At 38.9% G+C, this 27,065-nt stretch overlaps 1 protein-coding gene across 2 annotated transcripts; it reads left to right on the top strand.

Moving 5' to 3' along the window:
* The first annotated feature begins 328 nt into the window (after positions 1 to 328).
* Positions 329 to 23,738, top strand: HSPA14 (heat shock protein family A (Hsp70) member 14). Of its 2 annotated transcripts, XM_003786798.2 has the most exons (14): positions 329 to 425; positions 1,762 to 1,842; positions 1,919 to 2,001; positions 10,354 to 10,402; positions 10,539 to 10,644; positions 11,564 to 11,654; positions 12,823 to 12,927; positions 13,930 to 14,091; positions 15,628 to 15,783; positions 18,411 to 18,513; positions 19,927 to 20,139; positions 20,568 to 20,741; positions 22,629 to 22,699; positions 23,517 to 23,738. In XM_003786798.2, exons 1-14 carry the CDS (start codon positions 369 to 371, stop codon positions 23,593 to 23,595), a joined length of 1,530 nt encoding a protein of 509 aa, XP_003786846.1. In that variant the 5' UTR covers positions 329 to 368; the 3' UTR covers positions 23,596 to 23,738. The 2 variants fall into 2 exon arrangements, with proteins under 2 accessions (XP_003786846.1, XP_012658816.1); XM_012803362.2 differs by lacking the exons at positions 10,354 to 10,402; positions 10,539 to 10,644; positions 11,564 to 11,654; ... (6 more) ...; positions 22,629 to 22,699; positions 23,517 to 23,738 and adding an exon at positions 5,386 to 5,593.
* Positions 23,739 to 27,065: the final 3,327 nt, after the last annotated feature.

Raw genomic sequence — 27,065 nt, 5'->3', positions numbered from 1 at the left:
AGGACAAATGACGCGGTTCAACCGAGAGCTTCTATTGGTTCTCACGAAGGGGCCACGGAAGGGGCAGAGTTAAGACGACTCTTCCTCTCCCTTCCCGGGCTGGCGCGTGCGTACTATCACACGCGCGGCGCGGCTCCCGCGGAGCGCGCAAAGACGCGCTGAAGCCATTCGCCCACTGCTCTTGGAGAAAGGCGGGATCTTCACGCTGATTGGCGGAGACGCGGAGGCCGACGCGGTGGACCGGACGCAGTGGGCGGGAGGCAACGTGAAGTCTCCGCGTTGCCTACTGGGGCCGTCCGGCGTTTGGTCGCTATTGCGGTTGCGGGACCCCTAGTTGCCGCTGCCGCCGCCGCCGTCCCTGCCGCCTCATGGCGGCCATCGGAGTTCACCTGGGCTGCACATCAGCCTGTGTGGCCGTCTACAAGGTGAGGACGGGGGCGCTAGGTTGCGAGCTTCGTGTCGGCCACCCGGTTCTTTGCGCGCAGAGTCATCTACAGGTTTGAGGATGGCGTGTCGCGGGTTTGGGAACGTCGCGCAGAGTGATATTGCTGCGGGGACATGTTAAGGCGAAGGGCAGAGCAGATCCAGCCTCATCCGCCGCAGCTTCCTGACGGAGGTTTGGGACTGCGGGCACGCGGGGTTCGGGGGACGTGGTGGAGGCAGGATGCCCGGAGGGGTCCAGGGACAACAGGGCCTCAGGATGTCCAGAGGGTTCCTGGAGACGGCAAGGCCTCAAGATGCTCAGAAGTCTTGGGGATGATAGGGCCGCAGGATGCCCGGAGGGAATCCTGGGGATTGTAAGGGCCGCAGGAAACCTGGAGGGGTCCCGGGGATGGGGCCACAGGATGCCCGGAGGGGGTCCCGGGGATTGTAGGGGCTGCAGGAAACCCGGGGACTACTGGGCCTCAGGATACTCGGAGAGGTTTCGGGGACTGCTGGGCCACTTGATGTCCGGGGGTGGGGGGTCCAGAGGACGTCTGGGCTGCGAGGATGCCCACAGAATCCCAGGGACGTCTGGCCTTGGGGTGCCTGGAGGAGCCTCTCAGAAGTCCGGGCCTCAGGATTCCTGCGGGCCGGCGATCCTGGGGACGTAGTGACCTCAAGATAGCCAAATGATGGTGGTCTCAGGGACGTGTGGGCCGAAGGACTCGCTGAACTGGGCCTAAACTCTAGAACCTAGAGAGTCGGGGTGGCCAAGTCTAGGACTGGAGCTCTTGATCCTGCCAAGCGTGTCTGGCTGTAAAGCCGGTTGACTGAGCACGCTCACCGGACTGGGCCTTTCTGCAGGTGAGAGAGCTTATCATGGGAAGGTGGAAGGGACAGTAATAAAGAACTCCACTGCTACTAGTCCCTCATTTCAATGTCCAGTGAATTTGTAAAGAAAAACCAAAAGGATTAGTGCTACTTTATTTGTAGAAAGGGGAAGAAAGATTTAATTGTGGGAGAAGGAAGAGCAGGACGTAGAGGGGTGATGGAATAATGGGCTTATTATTATTGGGTAGAGAAAAGTTGTTATTATGTAGACTCTGCAGGGCAGTCAGAAAAAAATGAGGCCATTCCTCAGGGAATGCACACCTACTGCCAAAAACTAGAATGCAAATAACAATAATTAAATCTACAACTTTTAAGATATCGATATAGCCGTTTTTCTCTACACATCAATGGCAAAGTAACACTGGCCTGCATGTGTCAGAGTATGTCTAATGAGGCTGTATATTTAATTTTAAAATAATATCGTTCGTTGTGCCTTTTTCTCTTTAGGATGGCCGGGCTGGTGTGGTTGCAAATGATGCAGGCGACAGAGTTACTCCGGCGGTTGTTGCTTACTCAGACAATGAAGAGGTACTGTATTATTCTCATTTGTATACTTTGAAATAGTTAAACATTACATGCATTGTAATACACTGCTCTTTTTCAGATTGTTGGACTGGCAGCAAAACAAAGTAGAATAAGAAATATTTCAAATACAGTAATGAAAGTAAAGCAGATCCTTGGCAGAAGGTATGGATTAAAATGATTCTTTTAAATATGGTAATAAAAACACATTCATTAATTCTAAGGATAATGTGAAATGAAATTTGGAAACACTATAGTTTTGGGAGGTTTTTTGGTTGCTTTTTATGACTCATTTCAAAGAGTACCCCAGCAGGCTGTCTTTTGATTATTATTGTTGGATCTTCCAAAGGATGGAATTCACTCAGACGTTTCTTGCTGACGAGTCTGTGAATATTGATATATGCCAACGTTAATTTACTTTTGGTGATTGGTGTCATTCATAGGTGGTAATTTGGACTTTTCACTTTCTTTTTTTTTTTTAATTGAGGGAAAGGAAAAGATTTTGTGAGAATTTGAGGAGTTCTTTGTGCTGTTGTTGAATTTTGCAAAGTCTGTTACAGTTGGTTATAGTTTTGTGTAGATGCTATTGATTTTCCTTAGGAGCTCTTGGTGACACTTTCTGGGAACTAACTTCTCCAGTTGGCTTACAAACTTAATCATTAGAGAAACAGCTTAATTAACATCTTATGTAAGAATCAGGTTAATCATCTGCTGTAACTTTAATTAGAAGATTAAAGAGGCTTGCCTCCCCAGACTTCTGTCTCCTCAAATTATAGATTATAGTAATTAAAGGTTTTCATTTTCACTACAGTAGTAATCCTGTTGACAGTGTTTTTAAATTTTCAAAGTGCTTTCACATCTATTATTTTATTTAATCTTCTCAACATCCCTGTAAAATTGGTAGGACAGCAATACTCTCTCCCCATTTATAGATGAGAAAATCAAGGCACAGGGAAGGGTGGCATTTCTAAATTAGCTGGGAAACATGAACTAGGTAAGATTTCAGTTCAGTTCTAACCTTCAGCCCCAGTTTTCTTTCTTTCCTACTTCAAGTGAGAAATTTAAATAGAAATTTCTTTGTGTTAATTTTCAGATTTGGAGATCATAGATTAATATTTGTTACTTTTATACATACAGATATTTTATCATTTCTTACCTAGGTTAAGTTGAGCTTGATATTAACTTTTTTTGTTAGGATGTTTATGCTCTGGGCCAAAAACTAAAATTTTAGAGAGAATTCAGTATTTTGTGAAAATAAACATCCCATATCCTTTTACCTGTTAACAAAACTTAGTACTAAGCACATTAAAAATAAGTTAGTAGGCAAGACACATGCCTGTATCCCAGGTACTTGGGAGGCTAGGGCAAGAAGATCTCTTGAGCCCAGGAGTATGAGGCTACGGTGAGCTATGATCACAGTGCACTCCAGGCTGGGCATCAGAGTGAGACTTTGTCTAAAAAAAAGTGGGTCAAATATTTTTAAATCATAAAGTCTGGAGTGTAGACAAAAGGAAGCTGGAATCATTGAGTAGCCAACAGTGTGTCTGTTCTTAAATTAAACTTTTATTCTGAGATAATTATAGTTTTACATGTTGCTGTAAGAAATAATACAGAGACATCTGGTGTGTTACTGGACTTACTACTTCCCAGTGGTTACATCCTGCAAACTGTAATATTACAATCAAGATGCTGATGTTGATATAGTCCAGATACAGAACATTTCCATAGCAATATGTTTTTGTTTTCTGCTGCTATTTGGGGGCAGATGTTTAGAGTAGTGATGTGAGTGTCCTTTGTCATGTTGTGCAGAAAGTTTTATGTTAGCAGAACAACTTAAGCCCACTTCTCTAGCCCTAAAAGTTACCTTTTAGGAAAGGAGTAACAATAGTGACAGTCACTTAGGTAACAGCCACAGCATGCTACTTAAGTCAAGGTCAATAACACATGAGCACCTTTCAGATTATTCCTACAGTATGGTCTCTCTGCTGCTTTCCCCAGAGTTAACTGCCTCATGGTCCAGGTTATTTTCCCTCTGGTCTACTCACTAGTCAATGGCAGTTTTTATAAATTCATAGCTGTACCAGGACTCAGCCTTGAAAGCATTGGCCCTTTGTTGAGGAGCCAGTTCCTTGTTGGCCCTTTGTGAGAGGAGCCAGACTAAGCCATTAAGCCCCTAGTCTAGAATCCACCATGGGCCAACTCCCAGTATGGGATTTCTCAGTCTTGGCTTCACACCTATTTATGACCTACTCATAGGTAGCACCACTTAACTTGCTGCCAAAATTATCCTTACACCCTCCCTGTAACTCTCATTCCCCTGTGGCCTTCCAACCAGAAATTGAGTCCTTGGACCTGGCTTCTCAGCAGTTATCCTTGAGGGGGAAGACTCGGCTGGCTCCTGGAAATGTGCTGAGAACACACAGAGCTTCCCCACACCTTCAGATTTGCACCTTGCTGCTCAGGAGGGACCTTTCCAACCTTCCTTCCCAGCCCACTATGGCCAATGCCAATAGCAGTGCGGGCATCCGGTGGTCCAGACAGGAGACACGAACTCTTCTCTCCATACTAGGCGAGGCAGAGTATATCCAGCGCCTCCAGACTGTGCATCACAATGCAGATGTCTATCAGGCTGTGTCTAAGCGAATGCAGCAGGAAGGCTTCCGCCGCACCGAACGTCAGTGCCGCTCCAAGTTTAAAGTTCTCAAGGCGTTATATTTAAAGGCCTATGTGGCCCACGCCACCAGTATGGGCGACCCACCACACTGTCCATTTTATGATACATTGGATCAGCTTCTCCGAAATCAGATAGTGACTGACCCAGACAACTTAATGGAGGATGCTGCTTGGGCCAAGCACTGTGATCAGAACTTAGTGTCCTCTGACAGCCCAGGGGAAGAGGGAACCAGCACCCTGAAAGCAAAAAGGACTCGGGCAGCTGATCATCAGCCTTTCTTAAAAACAGTTAAGGAATCAGATGATTGTCAACTGAGAATCAGTGACCAGATGCGAGAAACCAGTGACCTTGAGGACTCCTGGGATGAATCCTCAGGTGCAGGTAACTCCCAAGCATGTGAAGGATTGGGGTCCTAGAGTCACTTGGTTCTAAACAGCAGTGTGTGTGGAGAGTGCCCTCTTGAGCATATTCCCTTCTTCTGCTCCCCCAGCACCCCCCTTTTTAAAACTAATAATAAGAGAAAACCTCCAAGTATTAAAAAGCTGTGGCCCTGAGTATATAAGGCATTAGAACTCTTTAAACCTAGATGTGCTTTTTAGAAGCAAACTATTATAGTTCTGGCATAATTTGTAAAGGATATTTAGGAATTTCTACGTACAGAGTGGGTTGGATAGCTACTTGGAAAGGGAGTGAGACAGGCAAGGGGGAAGTTTGGGAGGTAAGATTAAACAGACCAAAATGCCCACGTTAGAGAAAGGGATTCTTCCCAGTCCAAGAACTACCATGGTTTTGTAATTGTCTCTCAACTGCTGCTGGCTCCAAGCATTCCCTTAGCAGGAATATCCTCTTTGCAACATTGTTGCTTTGTTTTTCAGGGTGTTCTCAAGGGACCCCCAGCTACAGCAGCTCCCACAACCTTTTCAGAGGTTCGCTGGCTCCCTGTCAGAGCAGCCCCATGACCAGACTGGGCATGTCGGGGGAGCCCAGTCCCTGCGCCAGCACCAGCTGCCACCCTCCTGGTGCAGCCTCCACACCGCGGCCTCCAGTCTCTCCCAGAGTTGGCTTTGTTTCTGGTGGGGATAAGCCTTTGACCAGTGAGCCCCCTCCAAAGTGGGCAAGGCGAAGAAGGCGGTCAGTGGCCAGGACTATTGCAGCTGAGTTGGCAGAGAACAGGAGATTGGCACGAGAACTTTCAAAGCGTGAGGAAGAGAAATTGGACAGGCTGATTGCTATTGGTGAGGAGGCCAGTGCTCAGCAAGACACTGCCAATGAGCTCCGCAGGGACGCTGTCATCGCAGTCAGACGCTTGGCGACAGCAGTGGAAGAAGCAACTGGTGCTTTTCAGCTAGGGCTTGAAAAATTGCTTCAGAGGTTGATTTCGAATACCAAAAGCTAGGAACCGATTATAAAAGGGCCTATTTCCTAAACTGGAAGAAGTCCGGTTCCAACATTTGCCTTCTAGAACCCTGGCTCCTTTTCTGTGTCCTCAGAAAAAAAAGGTGGATGAACCATTAATGCGGAGAGTACTAGGGATATACTTGCTAAGTTCTTTTCCCTAAGATTCTCCACTAATTGTAAGAGCTTTCAGAAATGTGAGGGGTGGCCTAGTAGAAAATGGATGGAGTCCGAGTCCAAGAGAGCTAGTTTGTCCTGGCTTTTTCTGTAATGTAAGGCAAGTTAGTTTACCTCTCTACAACATTTTCCTCAACTGTAAAATGGGCTTGATAATAACTCCTGCCCTGCCTACCTCACAGGGATGTTGTGAGGGTCCAATGGCTAATAGATGTGAAAGATTTTAAAAGTTTAAAAGCACTGTACACATTTAAGTTATTAATGCACATGACCTTAGCTGCAGTAAGGCTAGGGTGAGGCACATTAGTTTACAAGATACAGAAGTATGGCTGTATACGATGACCTCATTGCTTGAATCTTTTCTTTATTAGTTTAACTTGACTGCTTCTGGAGTTTGAGATCTTAATTTTTTAAATCCCTCGATGGCTCATTAGACGAGTATTGGTATAACATGTATTTGTACCTTTATCACTTATTTTCATTGCTGTGTCTCCAACGTACGTGCTATTAAGTAATCTCAACAGACCACCTTTCCCTCCTTTGTTTTACTAGTTCTTAGTCTCCTATCAATAAAACGATGTGATTAAGAACCAACAGGGAGCCACCATAGTAGTTCTGGTTCATGTTGGTAATCTTTGTGAAATATTGGCTGTTTTATAAAAGATTAAATGTAAGCAAATTCTTTACAGCCCTTATTATTTGGGTCCCTTTGGATGCGCAAATTATATCTTTAAATTTTGGTCACTGTTTGAACCTATGGAAACCATTCCAATTATGTTTGCTTGAATTTGCTTTTAGCTCATTTCGTTTTCTGCTGTTTTTTGTCTAGTATGTTGGGGAGAGCAAACACTACACAACTTCCCTTCTAAGAGACTTAACAAGGTTACTTTTTCTTAAGTGCTGTGGACAGAAGTTCATGTCCTTAATGGCATATGGTGGAGGAGAACAGCTTTGTTGCCCCTTCAGCTTTGGAAACACTAAAGGTGGATAGATCAATTCTGCCTGTAGTAGATGGCTCCTTTAAAGCACAAGCCCTCAACAAATGCACCGGCCCCACACACTACTTCTTTGGAAGAGATGAAGGTGATAAGCCAAACTTCCAGTTTACTTTAGAAGGGAAGCCATTACCGGCTATCATTAAGCTAACTTAAAGCCGTTAGGGGTTTTATTGGTGCTTTCAGGAAATACAAATAGGAATCTTTGGGATTTAAAAAGCTTCCCTGCTGTCTAAAGCTAGGGGGAAAAGAGTGGGCATGTTGGGAGAGGTTTTGTTTGGATTTTGCCTGGGTGCTGAGTTAAGTGCTAGAAATGCACATGGTGGAGAAATGGTCAGCACAACAGAGGGACCATACCTGAGCCGGGAATAGCTGGCAGGCTAGGCAGCTGGTGTGGTAGAATACACTGGAATCTAGTTAGACCCCGGGATCCCTCTTCTGTCACAGTTTCATCAGGCAAGCCACTTGCCCTTTTCATGCCTCGATTTCTTCATCTCTAAATTGAGGGACTTGTACTAGGTGATTTTTTTTCTAGTACCTTCCAGTTCTAAAAATCTTTTAAATAGCATAATAAAAACAAGTGAAAGTGAAGTGAATTTAATTGTAATGCTTTCAGTCAGAGCAGCATATTAGTGTATGTTGGAAATACTAGTAACGATTGTAAGGTAGCATTCTGTGGCACTAGTGTTTATTAATATATTCTTGAACTTATAAGCACCACACCGGACCTACAGATTCCTTACTCCTTTAAAAGGGCATATATTAAGGGATTGAAATGGATACAGATATATACGTAAGTCATTATATGGAAGGATATGGGTCAGTTATAACTGGATTTAACCCTATTGTAGATATGTAGACTTTTCTGGAAAAACAGGGAAGTACTTGAAGAAGAGTTAGACCTAAAAACTTGTTAGTGGTAGCAAAGTACTTAGGCAGGAATTTCTTTGAGCTGAGTGAAATGCTGAAGCATGGAAATGGAGTTCAAGTTTGAAGGTAGCATTGTGAAAATCTAGCGAGTAAAGTGACCTAAATGTGGGAGTGAAACTCAAGGGAAAGGTCCTGAGGAAGTAAACAGAAAAACAGGCCAAAAGGATGAAGGGAGGGAAGTTGCTACTGGGAGACAGCGTTCAAGAAAGCAAGCCCGTATCTGCTGGGGCACCAGGGCCTGACCATTACCACCCGCACCTTAGACCAGCCTTTCCACCATTCTGTACCTCGGGTTCCTCATCTATAAAATGGGAAACTCATAATTGTTCTACCTACCTCACAGGGGTGTTGTGAGGACCAAAGGAACAGCTGAATGTAAGAGCACTTTCAGACCTGCGAGGCACTGTCATGTAACAGAGTAGGGAGGAGACCCCAGAGCATGTGCGTGCCGGTGTGTGCTGACCCCACGGGCTGCTAATGTAAGAGGGATGCCTAAGAAAGGGGAGGAGGAAGAGAAAATGGCATTGCTGATAAAGGTGATAAATGGTAGGATTAACTCTTCCTCCTAAAGACCGTGATGTAAATGAGGTGCTATGTTGCCTTTGTTTTTATGTTCAGTAATCTAATCCTCGTGTGGACAAATAAAGTTTCTACTTGTATGTAATTGTGGATCGAGTCCACTGCTTTCTGTTGACAGCTGTATTCCTTTGTCACCTGCATTCTCTTTTTTCTCCTTGTCTAATAACTAGTCTCCAAGGCTTTGCCTACATAGGGCCCTCAGAGCTACCTGTGCTAGCTGTTCTCAGATGGCAGAGCCTTGCACAATAGGAGAGAAGTAGTTCGCCATTTTTAATAGTTGTATGAAATCTCCTTCCTGGCAAGTTCTCTTGTGAGTAGTAGATAGCCTACACATAATAGGATAAATGATCCTGGTTGGCTTAAATTCTACTTTAAAGAAACAACTAGTAAGTGTTATGCTGAAATTAAAATATAAATAGCACCATTCACTATAGGCACACTTCAGACTTTCCTACTCTTAAAATACTGGGGGAAAAAAGAAAAAAATTTGGGATGTAGTGTTAATATTGGGTTTAGAAAAAGGGAGCAGAAGGCTTAGTGAAAAGAACATTAAACTTGGCATTGAAGATTTGGATGCCAGCCATTTTGTCATAACTGTGTGACTTTAGGCAAGCTACTTACCTTTTCTCCTATTAATTAGTTTTTTAGGTGATAGAGAAGGAAGCGTGAGGAACATGCAAACACTCCAGAGTTGTGAGCCAAATTAGTCCATTAGTCTTTCTGTGCGCCTGTACACAAGGTAGGGTCCTCAGATGTTTCTTACTGAACACTTAAGATGGTCTCCAAGTAGGATAGTCCTAGCTCCTTGGAAGAACAGTTCAGTGGAAGGGTACTGATCTATGTCATCTTAATTACTAGATGAAGTTAAGCCAAGGATCAGATTTTTATTCCTGCTCAAGGGACAAAAGTACTGTGATCAGACCACTGACAGTATTAGTGGGAGGCAGTATGGTAAAGTGTAAACAATAGTAGTAGCCTAATAGAGAAGACCTGGGCTCAAGTACTGGCTCTGCCTCTTAAAAGTTGCTGCTGTTCTCTGAACCTGTTTATATCTAAAGTAAGTACCTGCCAAACATGCCCCATTTAGATGTTTGAGGGTAAAGTGAAGTAATAAAAGTGAAAACATTCTGTAGTCTGCATACGTGGGTATTACTGTTTTGAGCAACATAGTATGTGGTGTTTTAATTTTTCCATTGCCATGTAACATTACTTTGGGACATTATTATAAATCTGTCCCCATATATGTATATCTGTAGGATTCTGCACATTGCCATATGCAACATTCATACTTTTATTCTATCTTTTGATTTGTGGTGATGATTTATGTTCAGAAACTAAGGAAAGAAAATGGTCTTAGCTATCGTGGCTTGCCCTTGGTTTGCTAGCCTCTCTTTTTGTCCTTTTCATCTCAGTGGTGGCTCTTGAGGATCATAGGTGTGAAAGAATCTGACAAATCATGATACGAAAAGCCACCCCAAATGCATAGCATCTGTTAATACTAATGTCAGAACACGTAAGAACTATTTACTTTCAAATTCAAAGATTAGTACTTTAGTGGAATTACTGTAATGTACTTCTCCATTTCTCAACATAAATACTCCATTTCTATAACCTTTTACATTTTAAGACTACATTAGTATTATGCAGCTTAATACTTTTGTTTATATTTTAATATTCCAGTGGTATTAAAAAGTACAGACTTTAAACCTTATATATCTACAATACTGATTTTAATACTTAGCTGTCTTTATCTTTCTTTATGGACAGTTCTGATGACCCACAAGCCCAGAAATACATCACGGAAAGTAAATGTTTAGTGAGTATGGTTCTATTATTGCTTCCCTTTTACACAAAGTAATTGCCAAGGCCATGGCATAGAATGTTAATTTGAAACTTTGCAATTTGTATTAAAATTGTTTCCTATTTAGCACAATTATTAATTTCTTTTATAGGTCATTGAAAAAAATGGGAAATTACGGTATGAATTAGCTACTGGAGAAGAAACAAAATTTGTTAACCCAGAAGATGTTGCCCGACTAATATTTAGTAAAATGAAAGGTAATTGAACAAAACAGCTAACAGTTTTAATCTTTTGAAAGTTGACCTTAAAAAATGTTGAAGGTATTTTTAGATCTCAGGAGAAGCAGAGTGATTGAGCGGATTTGTAGGAAGACCTAAACTGTAGACCTAGTTTGGACACTAATTGGCTGTGACCTTGATTAAGTGACTTACTCTTTTTAAGTGACCTGACTTTAATTGCCCTAGAAGTAATATAAATGGCTTGGGCGTTTTCAGATTAGCATTCTCAAAACTTCTTAAGATTCAGTGGCCAAATAAACTTGGTAAATAGTGTATATTAGATCACTCATCAAAGATGTATACTCTAAAACAGTAATTTAGGCAGATTAAGTAGGTACGATTTCATCAGCACTTCAGACAAAGCTCTGAGCTGAAGAATATTCTGTTGAACAATGGGAAATACTGGAGTAGATTGTTTATAAGGCTCACTTCAGCTCTAGAATGATGTCATAAACTTGTGGGATGGAAGGCAGCCTTTTAATGTATAGGACTAACATTATCATGATGTTGTGTCTTCACATTGCTGCATTAGAGCCTCTCTCTTTATGAAACCAGTCTAATTTAGAAGATGATTAAAACTTAGAAGCCTAAGAACCAGGCTTTTTGGAAAGTATCTACTTCTCTATCTATAAGCTATCACCAAAACCATAGGAGTACTGCATGATTTAAGACTGCAGGCGGTGCCTGTGGCTCAAAGGAGTAGGGCGCTGGCCCCATATACTGGAGGTGGTGGGTTCAAATCTGGCCCCAGCCAAAAATTGAAAAAAAAAAAAAAAGATTGCAGATTGACAGGATGAGGCAATTTTTTCAGTAAGATTTTTGTTATAAGTTAATAAACGTCAGAAAGTATCACTTTTTTCCTATGATCAGAATTAATCTTATTTTTTTTAATATACAGAAACGGCACATTCTGTCTTGGGCTCAGATATAAATGATGTAGTTATTACTGTCCCGTTTGATTTTGGAGAAAAGCAAAAACATGCTCTTGGGTAAGTAGAATATGGAATTTATCTTACTGGCTTAATTAGAGGAAATACAAATTTCACAATAGGGCTATATGGTAAGATTGTATTTGAAAATGTCTTAAGCAATTAAGTTATATTTGTAAATAGCTTAGCAAAGTAATAATCATTAATATTTCCTTTTATGAAAGTCCAAGGGAACATAAACTTATGTGTGTTATACCCTCTTAGCTGTTTTGATGGGAAACATTTTTAATTACCAGGGTAAATTAAAAAATTAAATTTATTAGTTGAAGCTTAGTTTCCTAAACTAAATTTATTAGTTGAAGCCTTAGTCTCCCTGTAATTGGTATGGGAATTACAGAAGAATATGCAATTTTAGAAAATGTAATTGGTATGGGAATTATAGAAGAATATATGATTTTAGAAAATATTTATGATTATTTCTTCCTCTTAGATCTTAATAACTGAACAAAAAAGTTGCGTATAGTTTTTACAGGTCATTATGCAAATGTCATTGGTGAACAAGCATGTCTTTGCTGGATAGAGCTCTATACAGGGCTTTGGCAAATATGGAAGTTGCTTATGTGGCAGAGAGTTGCCTTATTTCCTTTTAAAAACTGTGACCCTACATTAAAGAAATTGGAGAAGTTTCAATTTTGTATGAATTTGTCTTGCTCTTTTTCTAAAGTTTGTAAGCATAGGCATTTTATTTTTCACTCACTAATATTACTATTTAAGCCACATTGTATTCAGGGTTGACTATGTAGATATAATTATGACATTATTTCTAACCTCGTAGAATTAATAAAGTCACTGTGATAAAAGTGTGGTAGTATCTTGATGGCATGAAGTCTTTGAAAGCCCAAAAGAACTGCTGAGAGAAAGTGAATTTCTCTTTTTAGCATAGACATTTTTGAGAGCTTTATTTTCCTTATTCTATATAAGTACATCCTGTTTTCTTTGTCAAGAAAATGGGCTCTGAGCATTATAGTTTTAAACAGAAAGTGAACCCTTATAATAAGTTACACCCATTTCTTGTGTTCTATTTTCTTGCTTCTAAAGATCATTGGACTTCATGTTCTCCTTGTGAAATCTTATTTGCTATTGCATAAAATCTTTAGCAGAGCATTTCTAAAAATGTAGAATTGAACGTGTTGTGATACTAAATTCATTGAAAGCAAATTGTTCACAGAGAAGCAGCTGGAGCTGCTGGATTTAATGTTTTGCGATTGATCCATGAACCATCTGCAGCTCTTCTTGCTTATGGAGTTGGACAAGACTCTCCTACTGGAAAAAGGTAGAAACTATATTTGCAGTTTTAAGATTTTTTACTACAAAGAACATTTTAGATGATAGCAACTCTATCAGTGTGGATTATTAGGACATGTAGCTGCAAAGGATGATGTGGTTTTTTTTTTTTCCATCGTTTGGAAACTGGATATTTCAAAGCTGATGCCCAACCTTCATGGATGGGAGGACATTGAAACGCTTACCTATAGTTTTTAAAATAGTTAAGAAAGGTCGTATGACAAACAGAAAGGACATAACAGGAGGGAAGGTTTAGCTTTTCTGCCCTTTGTTGCCTTCATTTTGTCCATTTCTTGGAGGAAGATTTGGAATTGCACTCCTGTCCAAGTTCCAACTCAAGCTAGGGCACTGCTGACTTTGCTACCAATTTTAATTATTAGACATGTTTAGAAACAGCTGGTGCTTTTATATACATTTGACTTGACAGGAGATGGGGGAATCCAACATCAGGATTTGAGACTCCTTTTGATGGTGAAATAGTGAGATGTACTTACTCCTAATTTAGTCATCAGCACATCTTATTGGAACCAAAGGTCATAAAACTTTAGAGAAATTAGTTCAGATACAGTATTCACTTTCTCTAATTGTCTCACCTCTTGGCATCCAAGAGTAATGGTGCCAGTTTTGCATATGTTTTCTATTGGTAGAACATTATTGCAGTAAGTAGTTTACATAGTATTAACACATAGAATTTTTATATTCAATTCTCTTAAAATTCACTGTCCTCACAGATTTCTTCTTGATGCCTTTGAAAAGTTAGTGTTTTGAACTCTGGTTCAAAGTCTTGTCCCCACATGACTAAGTGAAAAAGAGCTTTGACTTGGTTCCAAAGACCTGGTTTTGAGACTGAATTCATCACTGAGTGACTATGGGCAACTTAATCACTCAGCTGAGATTTTCAGTTTCCTCATTTGTAACTTAAAGCGATTAAACTGAGTCATTCCTAACGTTCAACTTGTCTTTAAAATGTGATTTATTCTTTCTCTTGAAGCAATATTTTGGTGTTTAAACTTGGAGGAACATCCTTATCTCTCAGTGTCATGGAAGTTAACAGTGGAATATATCGGGTTCTTTCAACAAACACTGATGATAACATCGGTGGTGCACATTTCACGGAAACCTTAGCGCAGTACTTGGCGTCTGAGTTCCAAAGGTAAGCATTAATGGCCTGGATAATACATTTTGATAAAGATTTATTTTCCAGTTTCTTATTTTTTTTCCTAACTTATTTTGAATTATCCAGCTGCAAAGGATGATGTGTTGTTTTTTTCTTTCCATCCTTTGGAAACTGGATATTTCAAAGCTGGAGTTATAATATCCTATCTAGGCAACAGCAAGGAAGCGAGGCTATGCCCAGTGCAGTGTGCTTGGATTTTTCTGTTACATTAAAGGGGACCACCAGACATTGACCTCCAGGAGCATGGATCTCAAATTTGTTTTTCTATTCTTCATGGGCTACTCTGTCTGGATAAAGGAAGGTAGAGGCACTAAAGCCTCAATGCCTGCTGAGGGTTTTTAAAAGTTTAGACCTGGTATAGATTGTCATTTTTTTGGTGAAGATTATTGCATTTTGTTATAGTTGAGTGAGTTAATGTTTTATGGAGTATTGGTTTTAATTATTAGTCTACCACAAGGAATATTTTTAGTCTTGTTACTGGATGTAATTACTTCATCCAGGATTCTTACCCTGACTGGATATATTGAGAGTCAAACATATAAAGGTTATACTTTGAGTATTATCGCTGTAAAAGAAAACATAATTGAGGGCAATGCCTGTGGCTCAGTGGGCAGGGAACTGGCCCCATATACTGAGGGTAGTGGATTCAAATCCGGCCCTGGCCAAACTGCAACAAAAAAAAATAGCCAGGCTTTGTGGCGGGTGCCTGTAGTCCCAGCTACTCAGGAGACTGAAGCAAGAGAATCATCTAAGCCCAGGAGTTGGAGGTTGCTGTGAGCTGTGACGCCACAGTGCTCTACCAAGGGCCATAAAGTGAAACTCTGTCTCTACAAAAAAATAAATAAATAAAATAATTGAAACAGTATTTTCCCCAGTTTGATTACACTCATTGGTGAAAAAAGTCTTGAAAAAAATGCTAAATTCTTACTTGTTTAATCAAGACCTCTACTGCTTTTTGTTGTAAAGTTATTTAAGCAAAACCATTGATCACTACTTAGCAATAATTTTAAAAATTAACTCATGGAGGTAGAGGATCTGTAGTTTACATATTTTATATGTGTCAAATTTCTTTGAAGAAGCATTTTTAGGTTAATTTTTTTTTAATGTTCAAGAGATAATTTTATGCCATTTAACAGTGACAGTGCTGTTGTTATAAAGGGTAACATAGGAGACTTTGACTCAGTTACATAAGTTTCCTTTAACCTCTGGTCGTCATACCTGAAGAAGGCCCTTGTCTACTTTGCGTGCTTTAAAGTATAATCTGCTGTTCCGTAAGGCAGCAATTCAAAATATATTAAGTAAATTGGTTATTCTTAAGGTGATCCTTTTTGTAATTGCAGAGAATGTTCCTAAGAAAGTTGAGAGGAATTAGGAGCAGAATTCTAAAATCTGGAATGTAATATTGATTTATGAGTTTATTATTATTCTAATAGGGATTACCCTGGTTTTAATTATAATAAATTCTAAGTAGCCCAACAATTTTAAACTTGAAAGGCCGTGTTTTTAATTTAGATCCTTCAAACATGATGTGAGAGGAAATGCCCGAGCCATGATGAAATTGATGAACAGTGCTGAAGTCGCAAAACATTCTTTGTCAACCTTGGGAAGTGCCAACTGTTTCCTTGACTCATTATATGAAGGTCAAGATTTTGATTGCAATGTGTCCAGGTAAAACTGAAGTTGAAAACACTTTTTTTTTTTTTAAATTTCAGATTAATGTAAGGGTACAGACAACTAGGTTACAATGTTTGCATTTTTAGGTAGAGTCCCACTTGTAGTTGTGTCCCACACCCAAGAGGTGTGCCACATACCCTTCCGTTGTGTAAGGGTACAGTGAAAAAACTTTAAAAAAAAAAATTCCAGAAACATACTTACTTAATTTTCTCACCTTGGTCTTTTTGTTTATTCAAGATTTATTAGCCATCTGTAAAAGAGGAATTTTACTGTCTTTACTTTTGGTGTCCAGTTTTTGTCCCACTGAATAATTATTCCCAAAGTAATCACATCAGTTGTGACTGCTTGCCCTGTTATTTTATGGCTGCAATTAGTTGTGTGTGAAAAAGGCATCCTTGATCTTTCAAAGAAAGGTGGGATGGGATTTGCGATTTCAGACTTCCAGATGTTTCTTTCTAAATTGCAGTTCCACCTGTATAGTTCCTAGTTCTTTGTTGCTTAACTTTGATATGGGATGTGTCATATTTCAGTAGGACTTAATAGCGCTACGTAGCATGCTGTGTTCTAGTACTTTATTTATGTTAAGTCATCAAATCCTCATAACAGCTCTATGAGGTGGGGTAGGTACTATAATTATCTTTATTGTACACATGAAGAAGCTGAAACCAGGGAGATTTTGTTACTCTCCCAAAGTCACACAGCCAGTGAGTGAGGGACCTGGCACTCAACCTAGGCAGCTTGACTCCCAAGTTCATCCTCTTTTTACCCATTTCACTGTAGATAGCCCCCAACTTATAGATGGTTCACCTTTCAATTTTTCATCTTTTACCATGGTGCAGAAGCAATGAGCGGTCTATAGAAATCATAAAATTGAGTACCCACAAAATCCTTCTGTTTTTCACTTTCAGTACATTATTCAATAAAGTACATGAGCTATTCAATATGTTATTATAAAATAGACTTTGTTTTCAATGATTTCGCCCACTCAGAACATGTAAGTGTTCTGAGCACACCCTAGGTAGGTAGACTGGGCTAAGCTATGGTGCACCGTGGGTTAGGCGTAGCCAGTGCCTTTTTGACTGAGGAAATTTGCAACTTGGGGTTTATCAGAACAGAGCCCTATGATCAGTCAAGGAGCACTGGTGTACTAAAGATTAACGTCTGCCTTGTTTTTGTTTGCTTTGTCATCCATCATCATATATTTGACGTTTTCATAGCTTTTATGGCATTTAATAAGCAAAGATTTAATGTGAATAAAACCCTTTTTAATATCCATGTCTTTTATATAATCAAGACATTGGTTGAAAGCAAGAGCTGCCTTTCCTCAGACTAAATAGCTGTTCCCAAAGTAATCACAATAGCTGCAACTGCTTGTCCCATCTTTTTATGGCTACAGTTAGCACCGTGTTAAAAGGCAGGCATCCTAGACCTTCAGCCTAAGTCCTAGTGATTGTGCCTTTGCCTGGAAAGCCCAAATGGATAAGCCTGCCCTCGCCTTGTGTGTTGCATATTTGCCAACACTAACGATAGTGATAGCGACCGTTAGTTTGCCTATTCAAACCTCCCAGCATCTTAATAAGTAACTTTGAAACATAGTAAGAATTTTCAGAATTGCAGTATTAGTTTTAGAATTCTAGAGACTGTATTTGATTGTTATCTTTTTGTTAAGTCTTGCTTCTTCGCTTTCCCTGGGCTTTCCTAAAGACTAGATCTGCACTGCTCAGTACAATAGCAGCTATTCACCTGTGGCTGGTCACACTAACACTTTAGTTCCTCAGTAGCACTCGCTATACTGCAATAGTTTTATGTGGCTAGCAACTAGCAGAAAGGTCTGTTGGATAGCATGGCTCGTCACATCTTTGTAAAGATTTTAAGCTACAACTCAAAAGATTAAAAACAGATGTTAAATCGAATTGAAATCTCTTTCAGGGCAGAGTATATTTTTATATTTCTAGAATTTCTTAGGGTTGTTTGTCCCAGTACTTAATATGTTTACTTATTAATATCAGTAATTAAGGAAATGAAATGTGTAATTTTTCATTAAGAAAATTTTGCCTTTATCACAAAGATTAAAACCATAAAAGTATGTTTTCATATACATAGATAAGACACATTTTAAAATCACCCACCTGCATTTAGAAGTTCAGCATTAAATTGGGAAGTACATTTTACATGAACATACACTTTTCATAAAATTTTATAATATGCCAATATTCAACCTTTTTAGGTAACACAAAAGGACTAAACTTAACTGTAACCTTGACTGTCAAGAGAAATGATTAGAAATCTTTAAAGCTTTAACATGTAAAAATAGCAAACTTTGAAATGATTTGGGTTAATAAGGTTATTGTTGGGAATGTCATATACTGTTAGAATTTTTTTGGAAAACTTGGGCAAGACGAACTTCTACCTGAATTTGATATTAAATATCTTTATACATACGAAGATGAATAACTTAGACTCTGTCTTCCTGTGATATTGCACTGCTGGTATTTAATACCTTGTCTGATCATAAGTCAGTCAGGTGACTATCACATTAGGTGCATTACTTGTCACAAAAACAGGAATTCTATTTAAGTGTACTAAGCTTTTCTTCTGTCTTTTCCTGTGTGTATGTATAGAGCACGATTTGAACTTCTTTGTTCTCCACTTTTTAATAAATGCATAGAAGCAATCAGAGAACTCTTAGATCAAAGTGGATTTACAGCAGATGATATCAACAAGGTAATGCTTTTATATTTTTCTTAATTGATTTAGGAGTAGTTTCAGACTTGGAATTTAGGAAATAGCTCTTGGTATTGAGAGAATATTTTTATACGCTTAAGTATTCTCTGAGCTTGTGTTAATGAGTAAGGAAAATGTTAATGAATAAGTCAGGTGATTGTAAGTAATAGAGCCAAGAATTAACGCAGTGTCATTTGCTGAATCTGCTCTTAACCATACAGCATACCACTTCTCTCTACTCAAGCATTTTCAGACCTTATTTCTATGTATTGAACATACTCTTTCAGAATCATGCCCATCTTTGGACATGAGCTATGCTTTTTTTTTTTTTTCTTCTGAGACAGTATCTTGTTCTGTTGCATGGGCCAAAATACAGTGGCATCACGTCTCACAGCAACCTTGAACTCCTGGACCCAAGCCATCTTCTCTTTTCCTTTCTTAAAGTGTTTATACATTTTTCGGTACCCTTTGTAAATATGGAAGTACATACCTCCTTCAGCTGGTGTCCTTCATGTTCTCACCCGACCGTGAACGTGGCGTTCCTCCTCAGTTCACACGGACAGGCCTAATTTTCCTCACTTTGTCTTCTTTGCCACATTGAACTTGAGAGCATCCATTAAAAGACTGAAATAAGAAGTGGTTATTGATCCTTCCTTGGGCTGTGTATTTAATCAATATTCTGAATGCTCACGGAGTCATAGTGCTAAACAGATGAATCAATGAGGAACTTATAATTTAAGAGAGCAATTTTATATGAAGTTCTTCAGAGATAAAAGATTTAATATGACAGTATCAAGAGCTTAAAATACAGTTTCATATGATATTTCTTTTTTCTCAAGAAACTTTTTCTTCATAGTGAAGGCAAAAAGTCAGTGGTATAGTGGGGGTTTTTTGTGGGGTTTTTTTGCAGTTTTGGCCAGGGTGGGCTTGAACCTGCCACCCCTGGTATATGGTGCCAGCACCCTACTCCTTGAGCCATAGGCGCTGCCCTGTGGTATAGTTTTCACATAAATAGATTGGCCATTTTTATTTTATCACAAAAATGCTGTAAGAGTTACTTAAACATTTCTTTTCAAAGTTGGAACAATACAAAATATTAATGTTTTCTGGTCAGGTGACCCTTTGTGGATAAGCCTATTAATGATGAACCACATTATAGCTCTGCTTTATTTTCTAATAATGTGGTGAGATTTCCTGATTTTAAATTTTGTTGTTATAACTAAAAAACATATTCTCTATATTCTCTTAAATATATATGTATATATATTTATGTAAAGTATAACACAATCTTGGTGTATAGGTCTTTTTGGTAGTTTACCATTATATATGAAGATGATAACTCAGCCTATTAGAACTTTGAGGAACAACCATTTTTCAGAAAGTAAATGACTGAAAATGATTTTCATTTTCTAGGTCGTCCTTTGTGGAGGGTCTTCTAGAATTCCCAGGCTACAGCAGCTGATTAAAGATCTCTTCCCAGCCGGCGAGCTCCTCAGTTCCATCCCTCCCGATGAGGTCATTCCTATTGGGGCAGCTATGGAAGCAGGAATTCTTATTGGGAAGGAAAACCTGTTAGTGGAAGACGCCCTCATGATAGAGTGTTCAGCCAAAGATATTTTAGTTAAGGTTTGTCCCACTTTTCTATACTTTTCCATAGAAATAGTACAAAATTAATGGCACTAAGTTTTCATACGTGCCATGATTTTATAATAAAACTTTTATCCTGGTGAAGATTTTAAATTTAGGTTTATACTCTTTTAATGAGTTCCTTCCCTTCTTTTAGCTCATATCTATCTAACTTGTTACTTTCCTGGGAAAATAAACCTATAATTAATTTCCTGGGAATAAACCTATAATTTTAATCATAAGTAACTAATACAGAGAGGCATGTTTCAATGTGTTTTTAAATAGAGTGAGGTGGGATTAAGGATGATTGCTCTTCTCTGCCTGGTTTCTAGATTATCAACAAGAAATATATATATACAAAGAACACTTTTTTTTAAATTGTGAAGGTAAAAGTTAGAGGAGATGCATCTTTTTTTCCTGCTTACTAGGGAGTGGATGAGTCGGGAGCCAACAGATTCACAGTATTGTTTCCGTCGGGGACTCCTTTGCCAGCTCGAAGGCAACACACGCTGAAAGCCCCTGGAGGTATTTCTTCAGTGTGCCTTGAACTCTACGAGTCTGAGGGGAAAAACTCGGCCAGAGAGGAAACCAAGTTTGCACAGGTGAATACATAAAATGGGGAGACTTGGATAGTCTTAGTCACATGAAACTGTTCAGCTTTTTTTCTGGATTAGATTCAATTTTAATGTCTCAATTAATAGAAAATATTCATTTTTGAAAGAGGGAAGAAGTAGGCCATTTTAATCTGAAAGTGTTCTGGGAAAATAAAAACCAAATACACTTTGCATTTATACTACTTCCCTGCAGTGCTCTTGGTCCACTTTGGAGTGAGATGGGGGAAAATATCATTCTTTGTTTGCTAAATGAACAGTATTATGCTCAGGTTGTTTTTAATCCGGAGCCCATGCCTTTAGATGTCCTTTTCCAAAATATCACACTCAGATTTCACACTGTATAATCCTCCGCATCCTTTTCTAAGAGTGAGGTGGAACCGTGCTATTTCCTTAGACACATGTCCAGGAAATACAGTCACACAAGGACTGCAGCCCACAACCTGATGTCATGTGTATTTAAATAAAAAGATGGAGAGCAGTGAATGGGTGTGTGTGTGAGGGAGTAAGTGGGTGTGCACTTTGGTACCCATGCATGCATGCATATAGGTATTTAAACCATATTCCAGAAATTTCTTAGCGGGGAGATAGATTGGAGTGATCCAAAAGGGCTTTCTTTTTTAATTTGCTTTTTATACTTTATACTGAAAGTTTTACAAACAGCACAGGACATGAGCATGAGTTACAGTAAACTTAGAATGAAGGTAACACAAGAGAATGACGAGAAGAGTATTGCTTTTTAAAGATATGTACAAATGAGAAAAGCCTGGAACCAGACTAAAGTGTCTAGTTCTTTTTGAGAAAAGGGGGTGTTGATTGGTGATGAGTGATACTATATACACACATACATGATATATATCTTTAGCTTATGTATTTATTTTCATATTCCAATGTAAGAATACTGAAAGCACTTGCGTGCATGTACACACACACCCACACAGCCTGCCTTGGGCTGCAGCTCGGCCTTACCAACTTGGTGTCCATTGGTGAAGTTTAAAAGTTCCCCTAGATGATCCTGCTGTGTATGTATAAGAACTTTCCCGTGTGCCAGATTTCCAAACTCAGATGGCGGTGTTAGTCTTCCCTCACCTGCTCTCTCTCACGCCTGCATTACCTTCATCTTCAGATCCTAGTGCTACCCCCATATCCTAACTTAAAGATTCCAGAAGAGTCTTTAAGCCAGTCACATAACACTGAATTTGGAAGAAAATCTTTCAGAGTTCCCATCTGTTCTAACCTCATTTTCCAAATGAGTAAAACAAAGGTACTTCGTGACCTACCTTAAGTTCATTAAATTTGACCTTGGCAGAGTCTGAAAAGTCACTGGTAAACTCCAGCTTTGGTTTCTTCCTAAACCATTCTTTAGGAAACTGGGACATTGTATAGTAAATTCATTAGCATCTCTTACTTATAAATACAATCTTTGTACAAAAGAATTTGCCACATTTCTTTCAAAAGGGGGTTTTCCAAGTGAATTTAATTTTTTATTTTTTTTAAATATTTATCAGAGACTTGCCAAAGTATGATCTGCATGTTAGTAGCAATAACTTAATTACCAAAAAGAGTAGTCTTTATTTTCTGAGACAAACAGTGCTTCTTAGAAACAATCATTTTAATCTAGGACATGACATTTAAGAGGGCCAAATACATTTGTTATCTTACATGCTCTCCTTCTGGATGAGGCATTTCCAGGTAACAAAAGCTTTATTCCTATTCTCTGAGTTCTGTTTAAATTGTAGCAGAATTGAAAACAGCCCTATTCTAGAAGCTTTGTTTCGGTAATAAGTATGATTTGGTCCTTTGCTATAACTGATACATCAGTTCATTAGGATGTCAAAGTATGAATTGTCTTTGTATTTTTTTTTTTTGCATAAACAGGTTGTACTCCAGGATTTAGATAAAAAAGAAAATGGATTACGTGATATATTAGCTGTTCTTACAATGAAAAGGTACACAATTAAACTACTTCTGATGTTAAGAAAATTTCACTTTGAAACCTCACCCTTTTGTGAGTTGATTTTTCATGCATTGTCATTCTAAGCAAATCATTTATTGAAAACCTGCAAGATTTTCTTGGTGAATTATATTTTTAACCTACCAAAATTATACTGTACAAAGAAAAGTATATCTCAAGTTGTAATGTTTGCATTCTGAGTATTTTATGAACTCTTTATTTTGGCTACAGAAAACCTAAAAAACTGGTCTGTGCCAATTTGAGATGTAATGTTTATCAGTTTTCAATATAATTTTCTAAGGTTCATATAATTGATACTATTTGTCCTGTGAAAGGATAAACTTGTTTTATTCTACAGAAACTCTCTAAGAAATAAATAGCTTCTAAATTCAGCTATTACCATGTCCTTAACAATAGGCCACCCATACTATATATTGCAAGTAAATCCTTTCCAGATTAACAACTTAATCTGGGGCATCTTATTCTATAAATCATACTTAGCAAGAATGTTGAATTCATAAGATGAGTTTACCTTGGCCTGGGCTTGAAAATGGCATGATGGCATCTTAAGCTTGTTTCAAGGAATATAACTACTGTCTTAGTGGTCTGGGAGGAGATTTTTAAGAACTATCTAAATACAGCATATGATTCTAAATTTAAAGAAACTGTGAGTGGTGTTTATTCTTATCTTAATATTCTTCTTTTTTTCTAAATTAAAATTAACCATCGTTTATACTTAAGTAATTTGTTGTGGACTTTGTGTTTGTATAAAATAAGTATATAAAATGTCAACTTGTTTTTTGTTTCTTTAGGGATGGATCTTTACATGTGACATGTACAGATCAAGACACTGGAAAATGTGAAGCTGTAACTATTGAGGTGGCATCTTAGTGTGTTAGAGAAACCAAGGATTTTTTTTTTAAATGAGAATATCAATGTTATTTGGTTTTGTGTATACATGGTGTTTATATTCAAATACTTTTTCAATGAATAATATAAGCTACGTTTCTATTAAACTGCTATATATCAGTAAATGTTGCAGCCTTTGTGTGTGTGTTTTTCCTATAAGATGAACAATTACTAATGAGAAGTGTAAAGAGTTTTTGTCAGGAAGCTATTCAAATTAAATTGAATTGGCTTAGGCTGGGCACAGTGGCTCATGCCTGTAATCCTAGCACTCTGGGAGGCCAAGGTGGGCAGATTGCTTGAGCTCAGGAGTTTAAGACCAGCCTAAGCAAAGGTGAGACCCCATCTCTAAAAATAGCCAGGCATTGTGGTGGAAGCTGATAGTCCCAGCTACTCTGGAGGCTGAGCCCAAGACTGTGAGGTTGCTGTGAGCAATGACACCATGGCACTCTACCCCAGGGTGACTGAGTGAGACTCTGTCTCAAAATAAAAATAAATAGAAAACAAAATAAAAATAAATAGAGTTGATTGAAGAAAATTTTACTGGAAATTTTACATGTTCTTTTTAAGTTTTCTGCTTCTATGATTTCCAATTTTAGAAAATCTTTTATTGATTCTTGTTAATTAACTAAGCGACCAATTAAAAGTCCTTGTTATTAATTGAAAAAAATGGCAGAACCATATGCCAAGTAAGATAACTTTAAGAAAAAAAAGTGAACTCGTAAATTTAATTGGGAGAGGGGCTTTTACTTTTTTGTTTTACAGTTTTGTTAAGTTTGATTTTTTTTCCCCCTCCAACAAACATGTTTTTCTTTTAAAATTAAAAGAATTTTGTTTTATTTTCAGGAGACTAGCCACGCTCTGTTCATCAGAGAACATGGGGTTCCCAGTGAGAAAGCTTATTCTCTAAGTAAAACCAGAAAACTGATCTGTTCAAATTGGGGGGAAAGGTTAGAAGATGAGCAGATCGAGGTTGTACTCCCAAGAGAAATTTATAGAATAAAATACTATAAGATTTACTCAAAAGTTTATTTTCTTCCATATTTATGTAATAATTTGCTAATTCGAGCGCTTTCTCCGCAAGATTATAAGCATTGTGAGAGCAGACTCAGTCGTAAGTCAGCATTTTTTTTTTCATTTTAAATTTGTTTTTTTATTAGATCATAATTGTTTACATTAATTCTCTCATAGGATACAGTGTGTTGCTTCTATATGCAGTTTGGAAAACTCTCATCCAAGTGGCTAACATAGCCATCATGTCTTTCTCATAATTGTTATGTGTAAGTCAGCATTTTGTCTCAGTCCCTGAAGAGTACATGAACATAGTAGGGGTTCATAAATATTTATCCAATAAATGAATGATGTGGAAGAAAAAATAATAATGTTATCTTTGTGATCCTACAGAACAATGGCCAATAAAATAGAACCTCCTTAGCTGACCACCTCCTACAATGACCACCTCCAGCTGACCTAGTGTTCATAGACCGGACATGTACCACGTGTGTGTTACCAGTACAGGAGGCCTCGTTCCTTATGTTGACCACCTCCTTATGCCGACAGGCTTGTTACAGTCCCGTGAGTAGGTCAGTTTACAGAGGTTCTACTGTACCTCTTGTGCATTTCGTATTGCTTAGAAACACAATAAAGAAGGAAAGAAATACCACTACTTCTGACTTTACTGGTCAGCTTGGCGCGGTTTTTTTTCCCCCTCAGATATCAAATTTAACATTTTCATCAATAAGTGCTCTATTGCCTAATGAAAGGCTTCCTAATTTTCTGACTGTTAACATGTACATTATAAAATTTAAATTCAAAAAGAAAAAAATATAAAACATTCTGTATTCTACCAACTAGAGACATAAGTGTTAAGATATTTTTGGAGAACAGCTTGATAATCTTTTCATGCACTTAACCAATTATCTTTGCTGTGTCATATATACGTATTTTCAAACTTGAACGTTTACCAGCAAAAGATGTCAAATTATAATTTTTTTGCAGTTTTTGGCCAGGGCTGGATTTGAACCCACCACCTCTGGTATATGGGGCCAGCACTCTACTCCTTTGAACCACAGGCACCACCCTCAAATTATAATTTTGCCTGTTAACATGTCTGACCTTGTCTAAAGAACAGAACCAAAAATAAAAATGGGAAGAAAGTCATAGGGGGTATCTTAGTTTGGGCTGTTATAACAAACTTGGACTGTGTGGCTTACATAAACACGGAAATTTATTTCCCACAGTTGTAGAGGTTGGAAGTTTGGGATCAAGGTGCCATCAGAGTTAGTTTTCCATGAGGGCTGTCTTCCAGGCTTAGACTTAATCATTTGCGTCCTCAGAGAAGACAGATGTAAAGAGCTCTGTAGGGGCCCTTTCAGGACCTAAGGACCTAATCGCCTCCCAAAGGCCCTGTTTCTTAATACCATCATATTGAGGGTTAGGATTTCAACATAGGGATTTGGGGGGACATAAACATTCAGTACATAATATCTTTCATCAGAGGTTAGGGCTGGAGACAAAAAGTTAGGAATCTTATGTGTAATGGGAACTCAGGCAGTCAACATAGGGAGAGCCTAAGAGATGTGGTCCCAGGGTCAAGCCCTGAGGAACCCCAACAGTTAGGTTGGATAGAGGAAAAGGAGCCCAAAAGTGGCCGGATGTTCACAGTGTGCCGTGTGGACACATGGGAGAGGGAACGAGAAGATTGGGGAGGAGAGACCCAAGCCCTAGGAGGGGAGGTGTAATCCTAGCAGGTGTCCGTCCATGTGAGAGGGATGAATATGACCTTTATTCCCTTTTTTTTCTTTTTTCTTTTTTTTTTTTTTTTTTGCAGTTTTTGGCTGGGGCCGGGTTTGAACCCGCCACCGTTGGTATATGGGCCCAGCGCCCTACTCCTTTGAGCCACAGGCACCGCCCCATGACCTTTATTCCTTACCAGCAAGGTAGTGAAATGCTCGTAGAAAATGGTCAAATATATAAAAACGAGAACTTGAAAAATCACCCCGGAAAGACTATTTTGGTATCTTCTCATTTTTTTTCTTACATAGTTTTTGGGGCATTTGTTTGGTCTTTGCTCAACATATGAAACAGTCCCACGTACTAAAAGCTTTTTAGATAGCTACACAGAGTTTCTTAATGGAATCAAATAAATGGAATCAAATAACCATTCTTTTAATGTTCTGCGTTTATTTCCAATATTTCAAATTTACACATGCCACTTTGAAACACGTATGCTTTTTCCCTCCCCCCCCCCAGACAGAAGAGAGTCACTTTGTTGCCTTGACCTGATAGTGCTATGGTGTCATAGCTCACAGCAATCTCAAACTCCTGGGCTCAAGCGATTCTCTTGGCTCAGCCTCCCAAGTAGCTGGGACTACAGGTGACCGCCACACACTGGCTATTTTTAGAGGCAGGGGTCTCTCTCCTGCTCAGGCTGGTCTCAAAATCCTGAGCTCAGG

This window comes from Otolemur garnettii, unplaced genomic scaffold (genome assembly GCF_000181295.1).
Source record: "Otolemur garnettii isolate 467f Iridium unplaced genomic scaffold, OtoGar3 scaffold00019, whole genome shotgun sequence".
Lineage (NCBI taxonomy): Eukaryota > Metazoa > Chordata > Mammalia > Primates > Galagidae > Otolemur > Otolemur garnettii.
This window is presented reverse-complemented; position numbering and strand designations above follow the sequence as displayed.